This window comes from Phodopus roborovskii, unplaced genomic scaffold (assembly GCF_943737965.1).
Source record: "Phodopus roborovskii unplaced genomic scaffold, PHOROB, whole genome shotgun sequence".
NCBI lineage: Eukaryota > Metazoa > Chordata > Mammalia > Rodentia > Cricetidae > Phodopus > Phodopus roborovskii.
The window spans coordinates 1,448,601-1,473,119 of NW_026126616.1; the positions used below are offsets into that span (position 1 = coordinate 1,448,601).

General features: G+C 43.5%; 1 protein-coding gene across 2 annotated transcripts; it reads right to left on the reverse strand.

The window, feature by feature from the left end:
- Tcp11l2 (t-complex 11 like 2) lies at positions 1-22,989 on the reverse strand. Of its 2 annotated transcripts, XM_051206260.1 has the most exons (9): positions 22,739-22,955; positions 20,353-20,488; positions 19,305-19,425; positions 17,983-18,203; positions 14,315-14,451; positions 8,674-8,855; positions 8,289-8,470; positions 5,231-5,403; positions 1-896 (listed from the first exon to the last, which is right to left on the reverse strand). In XM_051206260.1, exons 1-9 carry the CDS (start codon positions 22,893-22,895, stop codon positions 652-654), a joined length of 1,554 nt encoding a protein of 517 aa, XP_051062217.1. In that variant the 5' UTR covers positions 22,896-22,955; the 3' UTR covers positions 1-651. The 2 variants fall into 2 exon arrangements, with proteins under 2 accessions (XP_051062217.1, XP_051062218.1); XM_051206261.1 differs by lacking the exons at positions 1-896; positions 8,289-8,470 and having other exon boundaries at positions 5,260-5,403; positions 22,739-22,989.
- Positions 22,990-24,519: the final 1,530 nt, after the last annotated feature.

A 24,519-nucleotide genomic window follows, 5' to 3' on the forward strand; every position in this document is an offset into this window, starting at 1 on the left:
TTACCATGTCTGCTGTTTAATAAAGTTTTTTATTACAAAACAACCATGTTAGGAAAGTTTCAAAAGTATAAGTGAATCTTTAAGTAGAAACTAAATAAACATGCCAAGAACTAAGATCAAAAACCCTAATAAATGTACTTGGCTATCTCGACTCCAGACACAAATTTACTTTTCCACAAAAAAAAAAAAAAAAAAAAAAAAAGCAGAATGCCCTTCATTTTCAAGGTATTTTTTAAATGTTTGCACATTGTATTCCTGCAGACAACTGCAGTATAATCAAGTATATAAACAAAACAACTCCTTTCAGGTTGAATAACAAGCCACATATAAATACTCAATAAAAATGCTTTTAAGAAAACACCAGTGATATATATTATTCTGGTGATATAATTCATTAAAAATTATTTTTCTTCATTAAAATGTCTGCCTTGAACTCAGAAATGATACACAAAGAATCTATAGCATATGTGGCCCCTCTGTGATGCTAACATTACCAGGTTACACAAATTCAGTCTAACACTGCGCTAGGGACAGTACTGAGACTGTGCCCCATCTAAAATGCCATTGGTAGAAATGGACCGTGTACCAAGTGCCGATCTCCATCTCGTACCAAGTGCCAATCTCCATCTCTTCCCAAGTGCCAGCTTCTCTTTAGTTAGTTGGAAGTGAAGCATCTATCTTCCCCACAGCTTCATCCTGGAAAAGCAGCTTTCGGAATATATTTGCATAAAATGGTCCATACACCTGTTTGTTGAGATTCACGATGTTTGCGTATTGACAGCCAAGCACCTCCAGCTCTTGATGAATGACGCCAAGGCCCCCTGGCATGGGAGGCATGCTTTTCTGAGTGCTTGGAAGACAGAGTAGGCTTTTCATGTACAACTGGATCCGTTTATCTAAAGGAAAAACAATGGTATCGTTACCTGTCCCATTACTAAAGTCCATAATCTAATAATAAGCAGTAAGGCTCCCATTTACTGCTGCTTGTCCTCAAGTGGCATTACAATTCCTCCAATTAAGGACACAAGCTTGAACTGGCTTTGTCACCATGTTTTGCCAATGCACAATGTAAAAGAAGTGCAGGATGCCAGCTGCATGCCTAAGTGTCAAGATGCATGGCTGACTCCTCTGCCTACTGTCAACTGCGTGAATAAGGCTGATACTGCTGGGACGAGAAACCTGACTCCCCAGATCTATGGCAGCCCCCTCCCAAGCTCCTGAGAAAGTCCAATCAGGGCCATAAGGGCTACCAGCCCCAGCCACAGAAACATAAATGAGCTGGACAAGGCCAAAGAACTACTTAGCCGACTTGTGAGAAAGAAATGAGCACATAAAACTCAGGCTAGAGAGTTTTGGAGTGATTTGTATATATAAGAGATGGTTGATTAGAAAAAAAAAAAACAGTGCTTTTGTGAGGTAGACTTTATTATTATTATTATTATTATTATTATTAGTAGTAGTAGTAGTAGTAGTAGTAGTAGTATTTTAACAAAAGTCAATGACCAACGTCAAACAATCATTACTGAAGCTGACACTGTTCTTTGGGGTTTTGTTTTGTTTTATAGCATTTTAAAATCAGGGATTTCATACCGAAATCCAAATTTTTGGTTCTATGAGAAATAAATCTAGAAACCTAGCACACTTGGGGTTTCAACATAATACAGAGGATGACTGGCCCCACATCTGGGTTTCCCAGAGATGGTGAAGTTCATGCCTATTGCTCTGGTGTAGTTAAAAGCAGTACTGTGCCAACACCCTGTTTTGGTAAGTAATTATCCAGCCCACTGAGCAAGGGCTGCTCCCTAACCTGCCAGCACATGGCACACGGGCGCCATGCACAGGGAGAGCCTGTGGCCAGCACACGGCACACGGGTGCCATTCACATGGAGAACCTGTGGCCAGCACACAGGACACGGGTGCCATTCACATGGAGAACCTGTGGCCAGCACACAGCACACGGGCGCCATGCACAGGGAGAGCCTGTGGCCAGCACACGGCACACGGGTGCCATTCACAGGGAGAGCTGTGGCCAGCACTGAGAGTACCTAGCCTGTACGCCAAGATCTAAGTGCTTGCTTTATGCTAGTGTCTCATCATGCAAAAGAGCAGTGAACTTTCCCTTGGGACTGGCTGACTTTTGCAGACCTGAGCCTAACTTTATCACAGATACAATCTAAACGCTTTGTCACAAGAAAGCTTAAAAATGAAATCCTTATATCAACAAGTGCTTCTGTCTCCTCTTTGAACAAGTCAAGTTTTTGGGCCAAGACTACAGAAACATTTGCTCAGTTTGAAGCAGTCAAATGGAGTCCCTGCCAAAGGCCTGTCCTTGTCTTCCAGAGTCAAGAGACACTCAGGACAGTCACTTGAGTAGCCAGGGAAGCGATACTTTGAATAAGATTAAGAAATACTTTCAGTGTGCAGAACAACAGGCAAAGCTGCCTTAGGGAGAGCTGGGAGACAAAAGCTGCTTTAGCAGATTTTAAAGGCATCTCTTGCCCCTCCCCCTTCCCATTTGAAATCCAGGGCACAGACAGAGGCACAGAGGCACTGTGAGTTCACAGCTCCAGTCCTGCCTGAAGCACAATTAGGAACAGGAACCCTGGAACCAGATAGTCAAGGTAAGACTCTCAATGGCACCCTGTTAGGTATTTAAGCATGGGCCTTCATAGTATATACAAATGCCATCTGTAGACTCGGTACCATGTAGAGAAACAGCAGACAACACACACCCCTGTGCTCATGAGGTCTGCATACCAGTGGGAAGCCAGCTCATGTGCTCCTTTCTTCTCCCAGGAGCACAGTCTCACAGATTGCAACTGCTCCTCTGGAGACTAAAGGCAGTCGCAGGTCAGCATGTGAGGGATAGAGGTAAGGGGTGTGTTAAGTGGCTGTGTCAATTACCATTGTCAACCATCCCCTTTGGAGCAGCCTCTACTACCACCCACAGTGCTGTAATCTGGCACTGTTCCTTTCTGGGGTCAAGTTGAAGCCTTGGGGCACCTAAGTAGCCTATTGTAGCCTGACCTTCTTGATGGGAGATGCCATTATGTATATATGTTTCTCATACCAGTTAATGAATAAAGCACTGCTGGCCAATAGGAAAGGAAGAGAGAAGGGACTAGGAGACAAGGAGGAAAGAGGAAGTAGTAAGGAGGAGTCAAGATGGAGAGTCTGGAGAAGGCAGAACCGCCAGCCGCCTCTCACCTCTCGCTGGTAAGACCACGTGGAAATACATAGAAATGGGTTAATAATTAAGACAGAGCTAGCCTATAAGAAACTAGTACCTGGCCAACAGCATTAAATCAAATACAGAGTCTTGGTGTGTTAATTGGGGCTGGAGCGGCAGGGGGACAAGACCAGTGGCGTGCGGAAAAACCCTTATACCTTCTGGTATCCTGTGTTCCCAGGAATAAGAAAAATCATTGCAGAGCCCCTGAATCCATAATAAAATGCACTATACTGTCAGGGCACTGACACTGTGCATGGAAAGCTTACAGATTAATCCCAGAGTATACCCTCTTCCTCCTATTACAGATTAATCCCAGAGTATACCCTCTTCCTCCTATTACAGATTAATCCCAGAGTATACCCTCTTCCTCCTATTACAGATTAATCCCAGAGTATACCCTCTTCCTCCCAGGCTTTATTTTCCAGCTGCTGCAGTAACTGAACACATTTTACAAACACCTGCCTTTGTCCTCTTTAATGGTAGCCACACCCTGCTTTGTGTAAGGGAGCAGTGTCTCCCCACACTCAATGATGCTCGGGTTCAGCAGACTGGTCTGGAAGTGAGCACACATTTCAAGATTAAGTTCTTTGCCTCTTATCACCAAGACCAATTCAAGGACTGAGCTACAGTCAGGCCACAGTCAGGCCACTTACACCAACAGGGCTCCATGCTGGGCCACTGTTAGCCAACAGAGGGGAAGACTTCTGGTGCCTGTATGACTTCAACATGGAAGGGTGATGGCAGAGCAAGCCACCTCAGTGTGCAGGTGCGCAGCCCAGAGGGACACAATGCTAAGAGATGGAGTGGGAAGCCACACTGTCAGCAGCCAGCCCCAGCCCTGGCCCTCTCAGCTTGAGGAGAAAACAACTGTCCTTTTTATAAGTAGTCACAGGAAACTGCAAGAGGCCTGGTGCACGCTCCACACTGCCAATTGTCCCACCCAACCTGTCCAGGTAAACACAGGAGGTTCTTTACCTGACCAGCAAGCACAATGGCAGCCACCCACACCTCCCAGTCCCAGCCTTCGCTCTCTGCCTCTCTAACTCTGACCAAGGAGTTCTCTCAGGTAAGCTCATGGCAGAACCATTAGCCTCATTCGGTGAGTGTGCAGAGAGTGGGTTTGAACCTGCACACTCACCCAGGATTTCCACATCACCACACTGTCTTCATAAAGCCCACTGCCTGGATAGCTATGATGGGCTCTGAACAGAGAAGTGAGGATTAGGAAAACATCTGCTTTTCTTTATACTTTTCAGATTTGTCCTCCAAAAGTAAAAGCCCAGTATCTGTGTTGACTAGATCACGTCAACTTAGTACAGCTACAGTTATCAAAGAGGAGGATCTTCCATAAAATCAGGCTGTGGACAAACCTGCTGAGCACTTTCTCAACGTGAGGGCCTGGACCATCATGGGCTGGGTCACACCTGTGCTGATGCCCCTGGGTCTATAAGAAAACAGGCTAAGCAAGCCATGGAGGTAAGCCAGTCAGGGTTCTCCTCCATGGTCTCTCCATCAGTCCCTGACTCTGAGTCCCTGCCTTGTGTAAATTCCTGCCCTCACTGCTTTCAGTGATGAACTGTGAGTGAAATAAACCCTTTCCTCCCCAAGCTGCTTTTTGTCATGGTGTTTCCTCACAGCAATAGTAAGGCAGTATCTTTTGCCAAAAATTCAAGATCTATCACATAGATGTTTGGGCTTTTTGTTTGGTTGGTTATAGAGTACCGGAGTGGATTTCATGGATTACTTATCCCTTATCTGAAAATCCAAAATCTGAATTGCTTTTATTTCTGAGTTTAACACTAAAATATGACAACACTTAGACATTGTCAGATACAGCAAGTTAAAGAAAACTGAAACTCGAGCAGAAACTGGTTTAAAACTAAAGAGGTGGGGCATCAGAGGGCGGGAGAGGGAGGGAGGAAAGAAGGGAGGGGGAACTGTGATCTATATTTAAAATAAGAAAAAACAAAACAAAATAAAAAACTAAAGAGGACTCACCCATCAAGGTACAGACAGGATTGTCCTTCTCTCCGAGGCTTGAAAACTGACCGATGAGATTAGCTTGAACCTCAGCATTTAAAGTGGGCAAACCTCTCTCTTTCAGGGCCTTATTAACTTCAGCACAAGTCTGAATACCAATGGAATTCAGGGCTTCCTTCAAGTTAAAGGTCCTAGAAAACAGAGCAAACTGCATCAGGCCAAATCTGGGTCTTCAGGCACCGTTTTATTTTAAAATATACTTACTGCAGACACTTGGCAATTTTCTTGTACAGCAGCAGTAATTGCTTTTATTAGAATGGACAGAAAATAGTTCCTCTCCTAAATACCAATGCTCTCACAGAATAGATTTTTTAAGTGCTGAAGACCATGCAAAGGGGTGCATGTAAAACCCCATTTTCATAGGTCTAGCAAAGACAGAAAATATCCACTTACTTCTTAAATCCCTGATTTGAAAGAGTTTGAGTGTTTCACAGGCGTGCACACATGTGTACCATATGCATGCCTAGCGCTTTGGAGGCCTGGAGAGGTCATCAGGTCCTCTGGAACTAGAATTATCGATAGTTGTGAACTGCCATGTATGTAGTGGAAACTAAACCCAAGCCTTCTGAATGAGCAGCCACGTGCTTTTAACCATCTCATAGATACTTTTTAATGATCTTATAAAGTTGAGTAGAAAAAAATTAATTTTTCTGTGCCTACAGCAGTAAAACTGTAACACTAGTCAAAAATAACAGAGCTACTGAGAAGTCACATTACCTGAAATTCTAGACTACTCATGACCAAAAGCAGTTAACTCGCATGACTACTTTCCAGTAACTAACAAATAAACAAATACAGTCTAGACATTATAACAGCAACTGAGGAGCAGGCCACTTCATCAATAAAGAAGTTATTAGCGAGAGTATTTTAGTCTGCATTATTAAAGAATGGGAAACGATGTCATTATATAGAAAGGGTTCTTTTGTATCACTGTGAGAAATGTGAACTAAAGAATAATAGATGACCTAGTGATAGGAGGTAGCACAATGGAGAAATTGGGGCTTAAGTCTGATGTGGTGAAGACCCTGGGTCAAATCCAGGCTCTACCTCTGGACTTGCTGCTGCCTGAGTGAGCTCCTAGCAGGGTGCCAAGCGATCAGTAAGTGCTTAGTGGGAAAAGAAGAAAGTGGTGGAGCATGGCTGCGGCTCTGCCTTAACCGGAACCTGCTGTACCCTCGCTCTGGACCTATCTCTGTGGCTCTGTCACCAAGGGTGGACTGTTTTGATAGCATCTCTTCCTCCTGATGTCTCAACTACTAACGAGTAGTGCTCTAGCTTTCTCTGCCTTTTAGTCACTAAGTTCTTAAGATAAAGGGAAAAAATTAAATTTTAATATGAGCCAAGGCTTCAAAATAAAAGCAAAACCTTGCCTGTCTCTGTAACAGATCATCAAATCACATACAAATGACATGTGGGTCTGTGGTGACTTGAGGTGCTTGGCAGGAATATTTCTACATTATATGAAACAACGAAATAGGGCTATACGGAGGGTGACTGAACACCTAAACAGCTGTTAATAGCAAACATTCACTGAGTACATGCGGTGTGCCAGACACATATGCAGTCTCCCAGAGATCATCTTTCTTTCTCACAGTCCTGAAGTAGGGAAATGACTACTCTTCTCTGTGTGTGTGGGCTGGGGGAATATGCTCCCTGGTGTTCACGTCAAGGCCTGAGATAAACTTCAAGTGTCTTCCTCTCCACCTTCCTTCTGGAGCTAGGCTCTCTCACTGAACCTGGAGCTTGCTAGTTTGGATAGACTTGCAGGCCAGCAAGCACCCAGGTCCCATTTCTCTCTGTTCAGCTGTACAGTCCCAGGGCTCCAGACATGCTTGACTTTTACACCGGTGCTGCAGCATGCAAACTCAGGTCCTCAAGCTAGCAAACCAAGCTCTTTAGCCACTGAGCCATCTCCCCAGCCCCGATTATTCTTTCCACATGAGAAAATAATGCTCAGAGGGGCTCAGGGACCTCTCGATCACACGTAACAAGGGGGTCACAGAGCTGAGTCTCACCTGGTCACCTGATTGCCATTCCTATAGCTTCATATTAACCCTTGGCAGCACTGGATGCTCTGCAAACCCTAATGAAGAAAACATCTCTGGAAAGCAACGGTTCCCAGTGTGAAGAGATTTAGGGACAGAGCAACTACAAGGACAGAGGAAGGTGCTGTTCCTATGTGGGTCTTGGGTCCTGAAATATGAACTCAGGTGCGTGGCAGGCAGTTTCAGAGTCAGTAAAAGGGTAGGGCCTTGGACAATGAGACAATCCAAGGCTCAGTTTGCCCATTTCTACACAGCCCAAGACAAACCCCATTCTTTGAGTTTCAGCCCAAAATGAGAAGTATGGATCCCAAACCACTTAAGAAGCCTTCTCTGGGTTTTATCACATGGTTCATGTTCTTTCTAACAGATGGGATGACAAATACATGTCCCTTCAGTGGCAAGAATAGAGGACTTAGGCCTAGAAAACACCGCAAGGCAAAGCAGCAGGGGGAGCTGAGCCGTATGAGAGCCACAGGGGCAGTGACAAGACCTGTCTTCTGACCGTGATAGAGTCTCGGTGGGACAGACCTTTTTCTTAAAAGCAAAACGTTCATTAGGCAGTATCTCTATGTTAAAACCTTCACAGGTTGGCTCCATTAAAGGCAATAATTATCTAAAGAAAGAAAAAGGACAGAGCAGACCCACAAATCTGGAAAAGCCTCCCAGACAACATAGTTCTGCACATAGCTTTCTGGATTTCTAGTTTTACGTTTCCCACCACACTGTCACAGAAAAGCTTTTGTGCACACCACTGAAAGGGGAAACACAACACTTATGCTGGCACGTGTCATGGAACACACCTCTGCTTTCCCATGAGAGGACAGCTAGAACTTTTGAGATGCTAAAAGACACTGTAGAAAGGTGTGAGAAAGTCTAAAGCCTGTAGTGGCCAAGGTTGCTGACTGCTTTGGGAAACACATGTAGAACCTTCTTCCTATGTGAGGGAGCAGATACACACAGAGAGAACTCACTCTTTATTCATGCCTTCGAGTAGAACAGCTGGAATCCTTTTTAACCTGCTTGCAAGCTCAGGAAGGCCCTCTGTAATAGCACCCACCATGTTGTTGGTAATGAGGGACAAGCAGGCGATCATTTTCAATTGATTCAGCTTTTCTGTCAACTCCTGGAGCCGTGTTCCATCTGTCACGAGTGTCTAGCATATTTATTTAAAATGTAAAAATAGAAAGGGAAGCACAATGCCATGAGCATGTAAAATAAGCAATGTCATATCCACACTCTCATTTATATCTGATTTTAGTTACCACACCATACGCAACACAGACAGGCTGTCTGATTCAGAGTTAAGACTCAAGAATTCAAATGCTGGACACCTTGGTGGAGGGAAAAGCCACTCACCTCTGGTAAGACCTTTGTCTGATAATCCCACTGAAGTAGTTTCAAGTAACAGTTATTTAGCACCAACAGAGGGCTTAGGCTTGGTGTGGGACTCTGTTCAGTTCCAGGAGACACAGCAGTCTCAGAAAGGCGTTCTTCATCTACAGACTCTTTTAGCCATTCCATAGTCTGGCTGAGGGCATCTAAGGGCAAAAACAACATCCAGTTATTCTTTCGCAGGCCAGTCCTTTTTTTTCTAGCATTCTACATGACAGATTGTAGATAGATTCCCAGGCATGAAGGAAAAGACACAGTCAGTCCATATGGACAGACAGATAACTACTGCTTCTAACAGGGTTCAGTAAATGCTAGAGGAGCAGGAGAGGGGCGGAGCTACTCAAGAGTGCTCATGAGGAAGAGCTTCCAAGTGACACCTGAAGGCAGAGAGAAGAAAGGGCTGCCTGGCACGCTAGCAAGGAGAATACCCAAATAATACTTTCAAATGGCAGCGCATGGCATGTTCTGGAAGTTTCCCATCATATCTGTATTGCTGGTCCTAAGGGGCTAGAGAAGAGAGACCAGCCCCTGATGGCATTGGCTTGGCAGTCAGGAACCAGCTGATCACAGACTTGCTCATAAATAACCCTGAGTTTGGACTCAGCACACTAAACTGTGTGGTCCTAAATTTATCTGAGTGTCTGCTTACAGCTATATTTTTGCCAAGAACTACATGCAAGCTTATGTTCCCATATTGATGGATCATTTTCATTCTTTTATTAGATTACAAACATCAGCTATGGGAAATACATACTCCCTAAACATGGGACTGATATAATCAGACATAGCTGTTGGAAAACTCACTGGGGGGGGGGACTGAGTAAACGAGAGGGTAGCAGGTTGCTGTCCTCCAGTCAAGAGTGAATGGCCAAGGGCATGGAAAACAGAGAGAAATCACAGGAAAGGAGAAATATTATTATTTAGGCATAGTGTCCATGGGTCTTGAGGACCACTTTAAATGCAGAGTATGAAAGGCTTGTAGGGTTACTCCCACATCCCTCTCTAAGGCTGCGGAATGAATGGCTGTGCTGTATCCTGAGATACAGAGCATAGATTAGAGAACTAACAACATACAGTCTTCCCATAGTGCTTTTGAAAGCCACGAGCTATGGTCTAGTTGTGAAATCCACACACCTTTACTTCATGCTCTTTTTAGCCATTCTCTAACAGCATGTCATCTGAGGGAACCCCTCTTTTCTTGGCGATTTCGCTGTGATTTCTCACCCCCTGGTTCCCCTCAATAATGCCATGTTTCGCACCTGGGTTTCGCTTCCTGTTCCATAAATACACTTCCGAGGACAACCGGCCTACCTGCATTTGTTACTCTGCAGTCTCCCTGGACACCTTCCTCATGTTCTTCTCCACTTCCGCCTGCACCCCAGACCTCTCTATCTGAGCCTCATCCGCCCCTGCCTTTCATTTCCTCCGGGGAATGAGGGGAGGGAGGTGGGAGGGATGGAAAGGCAGTGTGGCAGGGTCCATGTGTCCCGCTGTTAGGACACAGGGGCAAGGGCCGTCCCAGATACAGACAATGCTAAGACACTTGGAAGTAACAGGGCCCAGTACTTACTTCCCATTGCTGTTAAGATCATTCACCTCCCATACATAGAAATGCATGTACGTACATACTGACACACAGTTTCATAAAGCAAAGTGCCCACTTTGGTCATTTTGACCACGTATGATCCCAAACCAGACGTAAACAGTTTCCATCACACGGAGAAGTCCTCTCATGTCCCTCTCAGGCACCGTACTCAGCTGCTCTGAACTCCTGACTTCAGGGTTAGTTTTGTCTCTCATAATGGAAACACATAGATTAATAAAAATGGGATAATATTTAAGACAGAGCCAGCAGATAAGAAACTAGTAACTGGCCAACAGCATTATATCAAATACAGAGTCTGTGTGTTATTTGGGGCTGATGCGGAGGTGGGCCAAGGCTGAGGGAAAAACCTGCTCATAACAGGGCTGTCCTGACCAATCTGTTTAGTGGTACTTCTGACCTCTCTGCCTGCTAGATGCCAGAAGAATACCATGACCCACCCCATCACCAGAATAGGACATTCAAAAGTCCTAGACATGGTCCAATGGTAGCCAGGCAAAGACTAGCCCTGATGATTTAGATGACAATGAGTGACCAGGTAGCCTGCTGTCTCTGTCCTTGCTGCACCTTTTGGAAGTTCCCACCTGTACTTCCTGTCTACCCTAGTATTGTTATTTTCCTTTGCTTCGCAGGTCTTGATGAGGTTAGAGATTAAACTATCACAACTATTATTCTCTCTTCCTAGTTAGATATATTAGGTACTAGACTTAAGCTTTCCAGCTTAGAACAACTCTGCTGTAAACTCAGTTATGCCTTCACCCTAGGACTAGATATGTAGGTCTTAAGTTGTTTTTTATTTTCCTTTTCTTAGAGCACACTTGTTATTCACCATTTTGCAAATAGTTTTGTATTAAGCCTAAATCTTTTTACACTAAAAGGGTAATTGTAGTAAGATATTCACTTTGTCTGCATCTGTGGCAGCACTGACCATGGGGTGGAGCCAGGGGCAGAAGTGACCTGTGGAACTAGGTCTGAGGAGGAGCCCGGGAACGCTCTCTGTCTGGCTGAACATGGAGAGGAGAGCATTCAGTGGAACCTGCTGGTGTTCATTTGTCAAAGTTGTAAGTTATTTCTCCCTAAATAAACATCTATTCGGCCTATTTGTTTACCCTGCTCCTTATTAAACCATGATAACACCCACGTACTAATGGTTTGTTTCTGTTTTGTTTATGAGACTCTTATTTTGATACTAGGGCAGGGACCGATTGTTGGAAGAGTGACTTGGGATATAATTAACAGACATATACTCTGCTTCCTGTATTCTTGATTTCTCTAGCTGAGTAAAAATGAACTCTAAGCACAGCTGGCTTTGCTGTATTCTTAAATCTGTGGGAAGGAGTCAAGTCAACATGAGGTGAAAAATAAGGTCACCTAAGTTTTAAGGAGAAGCAAATAATTTGAGATAAACAAAGCTAGACTCCACTAAGTATTAAGGAGTTTGCCCAAGCTTTGCAGCATCTGGACTGAATACATATGTTCACCATACAGGAACACATGATCTCATCACGGAGTCTCAGAAAGCTGATGCTGACACCACAGTCAAGTTCATTCAGGCTTTAGATTGAAGGATTTTTTTCCACAACCCTTTTCCCACTGGAGCTAAAATAGAGTCCTTGAAGTCTCAGATCTTTTATTACTAAAGAGTCTTTAGTGATCATCTAGTCCCATTTACCAACTGATGCCACAGAACCATCTGCAATGCGCCCCACTGAGAGTCAGGGTTCCAAATGTTAAATGGCACATGCTCAAATAGCATTGTGGCACATCTCTAACCCCAACACTCTGGAGGCAGGGGCCGGGGGGGATGTCTGAGTCTGAGGCCAGCCTGGTCTACAGAGCAAGTTCCAGGACAGCCAGGGCTGTGCAGAGAAACCCTGTCACAAAAAAAAAAAAAAAAAAAAAAAAAAAAACCCAAGGAAGAAGAACAACAACAAAAGCCAGCACATGCTGTAAGGCAGAGCCCGGTCATCCAGGCTTGACACTGATGTCTTTTAGGTCTTATAACTTAACCTCTGTTTCCTCATATGTAAATACAGTGATGTCATTGCCAAGCTCTCCAGATTTCAGTGAGGCTTGAATGACTCATCAATGAAAAGAGTTTAAACAAGGTCATAGCCTCACCACCAGCAATAGAGAGAGGCCTATCTCCAAATTCAAACAGCTCCAATCACCAGGAAGATCTAACCATCTATCTACTCTTTCCTTGCAAAGGTTTTAATTTGCCCTGCAGTGCTTAAGAAAGGTCTCTAAATTACTATCAAAGGGGAAAGTGGTATCACAAGCTTCTTACCAAGCAGAGCATGCCTAAATTTATGACCATTCCTCCACTTTGTAGGGTCCATTTAAAATCAGCATCCATAAGCCCTGTTTATATAATGCTACTATGTTATCACTGTAATGGAAGAGCTCAGTCTGTTAAAGGTAGGCCATAAGGAAGGTAGGCTACCAAGTAGCCTTAGATCACAGCTAATAAGATCCAGATCAACACAACCACCTGCTAGCTGCATGGCACCTCGAGCCCTCCACTGGAAAGTAAAGGGTCCTGTCACATCCACTCATGGCCCCCATAACTGCAATGTAGGATGCCCTCCTCCTAGCTTGAATACTCCTTCCCTGGCTATTCGCATAGTCTCCACTGTTGATTCTCATCATGTCTCCTCTAGATGCTAATCTGTCCCAGGCCAGTCCCCTAGGCAGCTCTACTTAACTCCCGAAGGCCATCTTATCCCATGTGGTAAAGATGTTAAGTGCATGGACTACATGAGTCTGCCTGTGTGAGTACAGCTCCATATTTTATAAACTGTGATATAGAAGCAAATGACATAACCTCTTCATGCCTCAGTTTCCCCATTTATAGTGGGAAGCAACTTTGTATACTTGTAATATTAAATTAGTTAATGTAAGCAAATTGGCTAGAACCTGCTAAGCACTAAGTGCCAACTATCATTTCTATAGCTTTATATAGCATAAATATGCTAGTGAATACCAGTGTGTATCCATGGCTCCCAACACTGTACCCTCACCCTTAAATGTCTAACTGGCCTCTCTATGATAATGTCAAACTATATCTTCAAGTTTATGTATCTAAAACTCCCACCTTTCTTCCCCAAGTTTCCCCCTTCCCATTACTAACCCAGTGCTTGGTCCAAATATCTTTACTGAGTCATCCTCAGTGCCTCCAGGTATTCTCCAGTGTCAAAGCACACTCAGAACCCGGCCTCACCTCCTCTGTCGCTGCTGTGTGGAACAAGCCACCACCGCTCTAGTCTGAGAAGCACTAGGCCACGCAACTGACAGCTCTGTTGCCCTCTCTGCTCTCATGCAGGAACCATGCCCTAAAAGTAAATCACATACTGCTTCCCTGCTGAGACTCTCAATGACGCCCCATGAAAACAGGGGCGCCTGGAATCTTACCATTCAATCTGAATCTGCCTTGTTCCCCTCTCAGCCCATCCCATCCCACCTTCTCTCGCCCATCTTCCCTCAGTCTCAAACATCGCAGGGCCTGTCCTTGCAGCTCCCTGCGTTTCCCTAGACCTGTGCATGCCCCTCCCATAGTACTTAGCAAAATCTGCCTAAATGTTACTTACTGAAGAAGCCTTGCCTCGCCCCTTCTACAAACACCCTCTGCCCTCACTCCTGTCCTGACACTATCTGACACTAATGACACGTGACAGTCTATGCTTGCTCGTTACGCCTACCAGAATGTCAAACTGCAACTTTATTCTGTTTTGTCTATTGCCACACCATAGCACCTTTCCAAAGGGATACAACAGGTGCTCAATAAACCTTTATGAATACATAAATGGAAAAGTAAGAGTGTTCAGCGCATCTCCCAGGACAAAAACAAAACAAACAAACAGAAAACTGGAAGTATGTGACACCAACTTTTAAGTGGCTTAACACATGTTTTAACATTAACACAACACAAACAGGCAAACGTTACAGCATCATAATTTGACTTAATTTTGACATAAGCATACATTGTATTATTATACATACTTGGAGTTTCTTCTAAAATTTCCTGGAATTTGTTTCTCTCATATTCCACCAAATGATGTTGAATGTGAGGTCTAATATTCTTAATGACAAAATTCGTCATGTCCATTCTCATGAGGTCCAAGACACGGAATATTTGTCTAAAAATTACAAAATTGAAATGAGAAGCAGACACGAAGTTAAATTGAAACTGTGACCTATCTGTCACAGGCTGGGTAAGATAAGCCTCTTGAGAATGGTGTTGAGGTGCCATTGGTCATTACCAGGGTCACTTTTTAAGGAAGGCTATGCACGTCTATCCCACATGTCTTCCCCACACATTGCAAAACCATCCTCCGTGGCATCCTGTCACTCCACCCGCTCATCCACCACAGCCTGCTGTGACTGTAAGGAGCCGAACACAGTGCATATGGATTCTACTACTAAGGAAAGAAGGAAAACATCTAAGTAAATAAAAGGACAGGGCAGTGAGGATTGAGGGGGAAATCTGTGTTTTAGGCTGAGCAGTCCTGCTCAAACCCAGATTTTCAACTGACCAGACCTATGGTCATGCATACTTCTCTGTGTCTTCGGTCTTCGTGCCTCAGTTTTCCATGACCAAGAGAAAAGGACATCCTCCTTGGAAGTGTGTTATGAACAGTAGTAAGGTAATGAAAACAGAAATCTAGGAAGCAATTGTGTTTGTTGATGCTCTTTGTATATTAGCCGGGAAATGGAACCAGCCTAGTTTTCTGTCAACTGATGGGTGGATGAAAATGTGGTCCACTTATACCAATGGTTCTTACCCTTTCTAATGTGGTGACCCTTTAATACAGTTCCCCAACTGGTAGTGACCCCAGCCATAAAAGTATTTTCTTTACTACTTCATAACTGTTAATTTTGCTACTGTTAAGAAGCATAATGTAGGCAGGTGATAGTGACACCTTTAATCCCAGTACTTAGGAAGCAGAGGCAGGCAGATCTCTGAGTTTGAGGCGAGCCTGGTCTACAGAGTGAGTTCCAGGATGTACAGGGCTACTCAAAGAAAGCCTGTTAAAAACAAACAAACAAACAAACAAACAAACAAACAAAAATCCAAAAATCATAATGTAAACATCTGTGTTTTCTGATGGTCTTAGGTGATCTGTGGAAGGGTTATTCGACCCCTCCCCAAAGAAGGTGTGACTCCACAGGTTGAGAAACACAAATCTATACCTTGGACTGTTATCCAAATATTAAAAGATAGAATTATAAAATGTACAAGAAAATGCATGGAACTGAAAAACATTCTACTGAGTGAAGTGACTAAGACCTAGGAAGACATGTTTTCTCTCATGTGGGGATCCCAGCTTAGACTTTTGAGTTATTTGTCTGTGTTGTAAAAGTGTCTGTAAAGGTCAAGAAACAAGAACACAGCCAGGAGGCTGCAGAGGGTCTAAGTGGGTGAGATAGTAAAACAAATGAGATGTGGAAGTTGAGGAGGGGGAGATATGATCTGTGAAAAGGTTTAAACAGGGATGGAGCAGGAGGATGGGGCATGGGTATATAACAAAAACAGAAGATATATGGAAAGAATCATTTGAAAACCGATTCTTTATAAGCTAACTAAATTCCCCGATTTTTTTTTTTTTTTTTTAAAAGAAACACTACATGAGTGGTTAATGCTGCTCCCAGAAGTCATGGATCTTTAAACAAAAATCCTGTTGTCAGAAAAGGGACATCTCTCTCTATCTCTCTCTCTGAATTGTTGCCCAGAAAGGTCCCAACATTTTCTCCATAACAACAATCTATTGCCACTGTTCTTTGTTGCCTACCAAGACAGTAAGACAAGATCTACTGCTGAAGATTCTACACACTTTGATTGTCAGAGAGATCAACCTGGCTGCTACAGTATGAAGTGACAGGTGCTGTCCAGCCTGCTGGGGAAGAAAATTCAGCAATGGTTTTACCTAGTTGTGAATGCTGTAGTCTATAATACAGACTTTCTGAGCAATAGCAGCATGGCTATTTGTGGGGTAACCAACTACATTCTGATTGGATTTAAGGCCTATTTCACAGGAAGAACATACACTTGATAGTGTAGGCTAAATCAAATCCTATAGCTTAGAAGGCCATAGGCCACAGATTGAACCTACTATCGTTGTTTGGCTCAATACACATTGTCAAGCTGCCTTATATTTATACTCATAAATTAGTGATGCTCTCGACCTCAGACAGAGATATACCCTTTTACAGCGCGTGAAAGGCACAAGCTTGGGCCCTTCAATATTCCATCATGGACAGAGAAAATAACTATGAAGTTCCACCACCCTCCCAACCCCTCACCCCCCACCCCTGTCTAGGAGCTACTAGCAGTTAATGCTGGGAAAGGGAGTGGCATTTTCTTCAGGGGCTATTGCCACTCATGAACTACCCATGCTCCAGCAAACAGCCTCCACCCATGCTTATGCAAGCAACTCTACCTAAACTCAGTGGATCACAAATAAATAAATAAATAAATAAATAAATAAATAAATAAATAAATCAGTAGGTACCCATGACCAACATCAACACTAGAGATTTGAGATTTGACATCTTACGCCAGAAATACTGGTAACTGGAAGAAGAGCTTCTACAGTCTTCTGGAACTCAAGACAATTCTAAAGATATACAGCTCATTTTACAGACAGGTGAAGTGTCACCTTGGAAAAAATGTCTACTTGCTACAGGCTATAAACAAAATTATTTTCTATACATAGGCCAGTTTCCATCTCCTTGTTTTCTAAAACTGTAACATAAAACTCAGTTCTCAATATGACTTATAACATAAAAAATGTCCCCTTCAATGGCACTAAGTGGTTCACAGTACGTCCTAGGGATTATGAGTAAGTTATTGTCTAAAGAGATCAACAAGATGCTCACACATCAATGTGAACATCACATCCTTGGAGAAAGTCTAGCAGAGCTGGACGGCTGACTAGCAATCTCTGGCAGATCTGAGGTTATGGCAAGTATCTCCAGACAGGAACTACCTTCCCCAGCCCCATTTCAATCTGGGTGAGCCTGTGTGGCTAGTCAAAAGTCAAGGGTATTTGCCCCTTTGGCACTGAGTTTACCTAGAGATGTTCCACAGTCCCTTTCAACTCGTAGTTGAATGGAGAACATATCACAAGCTAGGTGAGCGACAACCAAGGAGAGAAGAGCTTTGGTCCCCAAAAAGGAAGTGGAGAGCGGCACGACCAAAAATAATCCCAGTCAGGCACCAGTACAAAACAACTGCTCATTGACAAAATTCCTGAGAACAAGAGCAGCTAATGACTCTTCACAATGCAGATGGCTTCCTCTAACCTCAAGGACATTAAAATACCCTTGCTGGAAGTTCTCTAAGCCTCCTTCAATAGCTCAAGAACAACTGTTCAATTCGCACAGTACATTCTTTAAGGTCTGTCTCTCTTCTTCACCCTAAACCCCTGGGGCCAGGAATTCTGCTTCCTATATCCTCAGGGCCCACAGAAGGCAGACTAACAACCTTGCTAGAAAATTCTACACATTCTGTCAAGGACTGACTGGCTTCTTGTGTTTTTCGTTCTGTTTTTCCCCTGGAGTCACAAACTCTTTTGGAAGGCCAACTGTCTATGTTTCCCATGCTTCCAGGTCTCTTTTGAATGAATGTGAAGATACTGTAAGAAAATGCATACAGCAAAAGAGCTAACCTCAGCATCTCCACGATGTTGGTAGTAGCCTTCAACTCTCTGATGTCTTCATCTCTCACAGGAGCACACATCTTCCCCATGGTGTTGATGACATAGTTGGCCAGACCTTGAATGTCAACAGCACCGTGCTCAGCCTGCTGTCTAATGAGGTCAATGTCCAAAACCTCACAGATCTGATTGTGAAGCCTGTTCCCACCAGGAGTAAGAAAAGAGAGGAGAATCTGCACAGGGAAGGAAGAGTCAGCAGCACTGTTACAAATGAGGTGGGAACCCTCCCCATTCACATCACAACGTCCCCATGTTGCCTAGGAAGTACATTGGAGACACCCAGTGTCTCAACCTTGAGAAGAAAGCTGAATCAAGGCCACCACTGTGGTGGATGACTGACAGTTCAGAATGATGACTGATGAAGAAGCAGAACCTGAACACTTCCAAAAGCCTTCAATGAGGGGAAGAAGGAACAGGTTGCACATAATGGCTCCAAAGGTACCCGAGTAGATGAAAGGCCCCCCTCCCCTGCCCCTCCATGAAGTCTATGACAAATACTTTGCACACAAAGACCATTCAAGCTAATGGATAACTGAGTACCCAGGACGTGGTGGACAATAAGCTCAAAGACATTGTAATGGCTGGGGAACAGGAGCTCCCCACTGCCCTCAGAGCTTTGTGACCCTGGGTGAGTTAGGGAAGCATGTATGTAAAATCATACCACAGTGCATGGTAAAGAGCAAGCATCTTGTAAATGTCATAGGAAAGACACTGTAAACACTCAAACTGACATTTTAGAGGGTGAGCCCATTACGAAGCCAGGTCTAATTCTGAAGTCTTCTTTTGTGCTCAGAGCTCTGTCCTGAGGTCTATCTGCTTCTGTGCCCCTAGATCCCTCCCACTGTAGGAAGTTCATAAGAGAATCTACTGGTACCTGACTGCTCAGTCTTCTGAAGTCAGTGATGATACCAAACAGTCTTTGGGAGAGGAAACCAACTGCTACAGTATATTTGCACCCCTGTCCCTAGTCATAGGCTGAACCACAATGCTGACAGGTAATAAGGTCATGAGAGTACAGTCATCATAAATGTAATTAATGTCTTTATGGATGGGACCCCAAAGGGCTCCTTTACCCACTTATGCCATATGAGGATAAAGAAGAATTCTCCTACAGAATAGACCTTCACCAGGCAGCAGATCTGCTGATACCTTGGTCTCAGATTTCCCAGTCTCTAAGATTGTAAGGAATTTCTACTGTTTATAAGCTATCCATCTATGGTATCCATCACACTGACCCCAGTGTTAAGGCATTAATGGAACAAACATCCACTTGCCTCTCTGATTTCTTCAAACAGTCTGATGGCATATTCATACTGAGGAGGCTCAGCATTGAGATCTGCTTCCAAGACATCCCAGAAGGCCTGGTGAACAACACGTTTCACTTGACCAGCAAGGCTGTAGCACAAAATGGACTATTTAAAATGAGCACTGAAAGATATCTGTTCACTCTAGATTTAAAATGAGCACTTAAAGATATGTGTCCACTATAGATTTCTTAGAAAATGCATTTAAAAAAGCCCAGGACATACATATCTTACTCATAAGCCCATGATTAACCCTTTAGCATACTTTCCATGTTCCAAGTATGGGTATTGTTCTCACACAATAACAAACACTGGGCTGGAGCAATGTCTTAGTGGGATAAGACACGTGTAATCCCAAGGACAGGAAGTCAGACCCCTCTTAACAAGCCAGCTATCTCACAAACATCTAAGTTTTCGGAGGAATCAAATATCCTCTTGTAGCCTCCATGTATACATAACTCAGACAGTCAGACACACACACACAAATAAAAATAAATATTTAAAAAATATCCAATATGCACAATATAATGCATTTTTTTCATTTAGAGATTCATGTTGTTTCCCTCTAAACTTTAAAATGTTTCCATAGCATATATTTCAGTAACTTAAAAAAATTGTGTCCTAAGAAGGCATATTATGACTTAGTAGATAGTCTTCTACCCAACTCTGTATTTTATGGATAAGCTAACAGCATTGCTTTTTCTTCAATAGCTGAACCTCCGTGAAACAGACAAGTTGGTCCCAAGGAGACATGCCTTTGAATGGCTGCCATCTTCTACTCAGATGTCCCATTTAAAGTGAGCCAGGAGTAAACTGCTGAAATAGGAGACATCCCAGGAAGAGCACACAAGGGAGGCTACCTTGTTCAATCTCTTAAGTCAATGCATTTCCACAGGACTCTTCACTACATTTAATTATACACACATGCACGCACATACACACACAGGGACAGAGAGACAGTCACACACAGAGATAGAATCTTTAGCATCATTTACATACACACAGGCTTCAAGGTTACCTGTTCTCTGGGAGGGCATTTTGCTTCAACTGGAAGTTCTCATTTACAGCTATTTCATGAGCAAGAGTCATGTCTGCTAAGTTCTTTGCTGCAGCCATCACGTCATCAAACATCACACCCCTGGGAGGGCTTGTAGCTGAAAGAAACAGGAAGTCAGCTAATGCAGTAGGAGAGAAGCTGACATCTAACGTCCCCCAGGGTCAAGGCTCGTTCGTAGGTCAATATCATGGTTTTAAAGTCTGAGAACATGCACTAAAGAAAGGTGGGCTTGGTAAAGGCTTCAAATAGTTAAGTACTCCTTCTGTAGCTTCAGTTTCCATATTTATAATGAATTTCCAAATGTCCCTATGACAAACTCCTTAATATAGGCTTATTATAATTCTTAAAAACTTAAATTGGTTTTTTTCTGTGTTTTATTGATATATGTGTTTACATGTATTAGGCAGTAGATTGATAGATAAGGTTGTATACTTCCTATCTGTCTAGGCAGTTTAGTGTAAGGTTGAAGTTAAATTCCAATTTTTGCCATTTGTTAGTTCATTTGACTTCACTGATACATATATTAGCCCCTTAACAGGTTCTCTCTGAGGTGATTAATTAAGACAATTTAATTTTTTTCCTTTTAGTTTTTTCAACACAGGGTTTCTCTGTGTAGCCTTGGATGTCCTGTAACTCATTCTGTAAACCAGGCTGGCTTGAACTCAGATCTACCTGCCTCTGTCTCCCAAGTGCTGGGATTTAAGGTGTGCACCGCCACCATTGAGCAATTTAAGTAAAAAAGCAGGAGGAACTCAATACATAATTAAAGCATTACAAAATATATTTGAGAGGATGGATTACCTACTCAGTAGGAAAACAGTAAAGAATGAAGATATTATACTAAGGAATTGTTCTAATAAATCAAGTTTATAAAATCACTGTTGGAAAATCTCAGCTTCAGTTAATTAAAACTCATGACCTCTATCTAATAAAAGGCACAGACAGGCAATACTTTTTCTTTTGTTGTTACTGCTTGTTTACAGGAGGCAGAGAAGATGCTTACGGGGAGGAGGATGCCAAAGAAAGATGATGCTGGGACATGAGATTGCTTAGTGCCATGGTTCCAGGCACAGAGACTCTAGACATGGCGTCAGGAATGAGAAAACAGGCATAGCGCATGGCTGCTGTGGATTCTCCACCTCAAAATTCTCCTTAAAAACAACTGAAGTCTTTGGTCCAATGATCAATGATATCCAAAGTCTAAGTGCATTGGGATCCTCATAAGACCACGATTGTAAAAGAGCAAAACAAGATGGAAAATAACTGTCCAGTGACAAATCAATAAATATGTATAAATATGTTTCCTTTATGACATAGTAGGTGATCATAAGGACAGTGTTTAGGAAATACTCTATCATGAGGATACATGTTTTGGTTACAATGCTAAGGGCAAGAGTCTACATCAGTGTGAAGGATGATAGTTTGGCAAAGTACTGTTCGCTTTCTGTCATGTCTGGGTGAGACTGTAGGCAATCCCTTCTTTTCTCTTTGCTATAAAATTTACAAGTTTAAAAACTGGAAACATAAAAATTTTAATAAAACGAATTGTTTGCGAGTAGCATCTGATCTTATTAAACATCAGTTGCTTCTTCCTACCTTAGCTTTGCTAGTTTAAGATGTTACATACTTTGTAGACAAAATGCTAATTCAAAACTTTAAAAAAAGCAAAGGCTAAGCCAAGTATGGCCCTCAGGGGGCTGAGGAAGAAACTGCCACAGAGTCAAAGCCAGCCTGAGCCAATGAGTGAAATCTTGTGAAGAAAAAGAAGGAAAAAAAAAAAATGCCTGCTTGACACATGTCCTGTGTCCACAGAAAGAAAGGGTGGGGGCAGAGGCTGTTTCCCTGGTGACAACCATTCTTCTGGCTCTCTCACAACCCAGTGTAGCAATCCTCTCTGTGGGTTGATCTGGGGGGATTTGCCCAACACTGTATGAACTCAGTAGGGAAACTCTCTTTAGATTATTTCACTTCCTGTCCACCCTTCCAGAAAGGCAAACTTCCTTCAGTGTGAAACAGAAAAGACTAATCTGACTTCATCATAATCTACACAAGATAATCTCAAGAAGGGTGTTCCCACCATTCAGAGACAAAACAGACAGGGCTAGGGGTGGGGGCTTTAGATCCATGCTCAAACAACACAGGTTAGAGACAAGGCTCAAAACAAAATGAGCACGTTACAAACTTACTCCTGAGAACACAGGAACTGCACACACAGTGCCTCTGGCATACTAGTCTGGTGCATCCAGAAAGGAGGGCAAAGTGTGTGATTTGCTCACAACACTTGTGAATTTCCAAAGCCATCATGCAATGGCACCCCACCGCCCCCTCCTTTCTCCCTGTTGCTCACAGGCAGGAGAGCTGGATTTGCTGGAGAAATCGCTGGTGAAGCTCTGCCTGGAACACTCATAGTCACTGAGCGAAGCCATGCTTTCGGAGAACCGAGAAGACTCTGAATCACTCTGCTGGTCCTCGTTCACACACTGCTTCTCACCATTCAAAGGCATCTTGTATCACCTTGGGTGTGGAGAGAGAGAGGGAAAGGGAAAGAGAGAGAGAGAGAGAGAGAGAGAGAGAGAGAGAGAGAGAGAGAGAGATGGGGAGAATGAGAGACAGAGAGGGAGAGAACCTGCATAGACAGAGAGAGACCCTGAATCAACATGGTTTCTGACATCCTTTTAACAAAATGGGCAATAAATATAACACCCACAAGTGTGATAGTCTATGAAAAAAGAAAAAAAGTCCCCAAGAAATTACTTCCCCTTCCCTAGCACCCTGACCAAGATTCCCTCCCACAAATGGGTTTCTGGGTCATACACAGTGCAAATGTGGAGAAGCCTCAGGTGATGACAGCCCCTTTGAACATGTACACAGAGCAGATGCTCTCTCCTGGGCTGGTGTGGTAAGGCTCTGTGAGGCTCCTGGTCAGACCTGAGTCCATGAGGAAAGCTGGGGTCTAAGACTGAACTTCCAGGGCTTTGAGGAGACTGGAGGATTAATTGCATCCCAGGGCTTTCTTCACACAGCACTCAAGTACTGTTTCTAGTGCTTTGTTTTAAATAAAATAAGTTTAGTTGGTGCGATGGCTTGGTGCACTTGCTGCCAAGCCCAGTGAGCTGAGTGCAATCCCTGCAATCCACGCGACAGAAGGAGAGAACCAATATCCACAAGCTGTCCCTTTGACTTCCTCAAGTAGAATGCACATACCTGTACACATATACAGGGAAAATTCAAAGCATTCAATTAAAAAAGGGGGGGGTGCTCAAACAACCTCTTGGCCCCTCTGTGAGCCTCTCAAAGGAAGGAAAGACCGAGGAGACTTTCTGGGTTTCCAGGGTTCTCCTCCATTTTCATATGAACTGCAGACCAAGACCTGCTATTTGATTTGTACTTACCAATTTACAAAGCACCTCGCACAACGGACTAAATACCTAGGAACATAGGGTTTTGATGCAGACTCAGAGGGACCAGAAGTTCACTCCACCATGGAACCTAGACTCTAAATCAAGTGCTTTCTCTGGGATATCACGTAGCATTCTAAGGAAGGAGTCAGGCCTAGCACAATCTAGAAAGATTATGGCATATGAATGCCAGGCCTGGGCCCAAGAACACCAGCCAGGGCCATGGGGAAATTGGCCTTGATATGCATGTAGTATGGCTGACACCAAAAGGGAAATTTTGCCCAAGGGAGAAGGCACTTCCAACCCTGAGGGCACTTCAGTAAGGGATGCCAGAAGAAAGAGGAACCATTATTACAACACATAATGACTTGGAATGGCTCTACAGTTTCTTTAACGAAGCTGTTAATATTTGCAGAGTACCTATACTGTGCACCAACACTGGGAAAAGTAACTGAACAAAATAGACACATTCTTACAGCTCTCAAGTAGGTTACTTAAAAATGCTGTGCCATAGGAAAGAAGTGGAAACAAGGTATTGCTGAGAAGCACAAGGAAAAAAGGCGGGAGGAGGGTCAGGACTAAGGGCCCAGTTGGGAGGTTCAGTCTTAGTTGTGATCTATAGGGCAAACTGCATCCCTTGGGTGCTAATGGGAACAAGGATGGGGGAGCATGAAACAGGACAAAGGGCAAAGGGCATTTCCACCTGGTCTCAACCAGAACTTCCTTCAGT

Excerpts from the sequence above, each read along its gene's own strand:
- Tcp11l2 (XM_051206260.1), bottom strand. The coding sequence starts at position 22,895 with ATGCCTTTGAATGGTGAGAAGCAGTGTGTGAACGAGGACCAGCAGAGT. Across the intron at positions 20,489-22,738 it reads CAAATCCAGCTCTCCTGCCT|CTACAAGCCCTCCCAGGGGT; the intron begins GTGAGCAACAGG and ends TGTTTCTTTCAG. Across the intron at positions 19,426-20,352 it reads AATGCCCTCCCAGAGAACAG|CCTTGCTGGTCAAGTGAAAC; the intron begins GTAACCTTGAAG and ends TTTGTGCTACAG.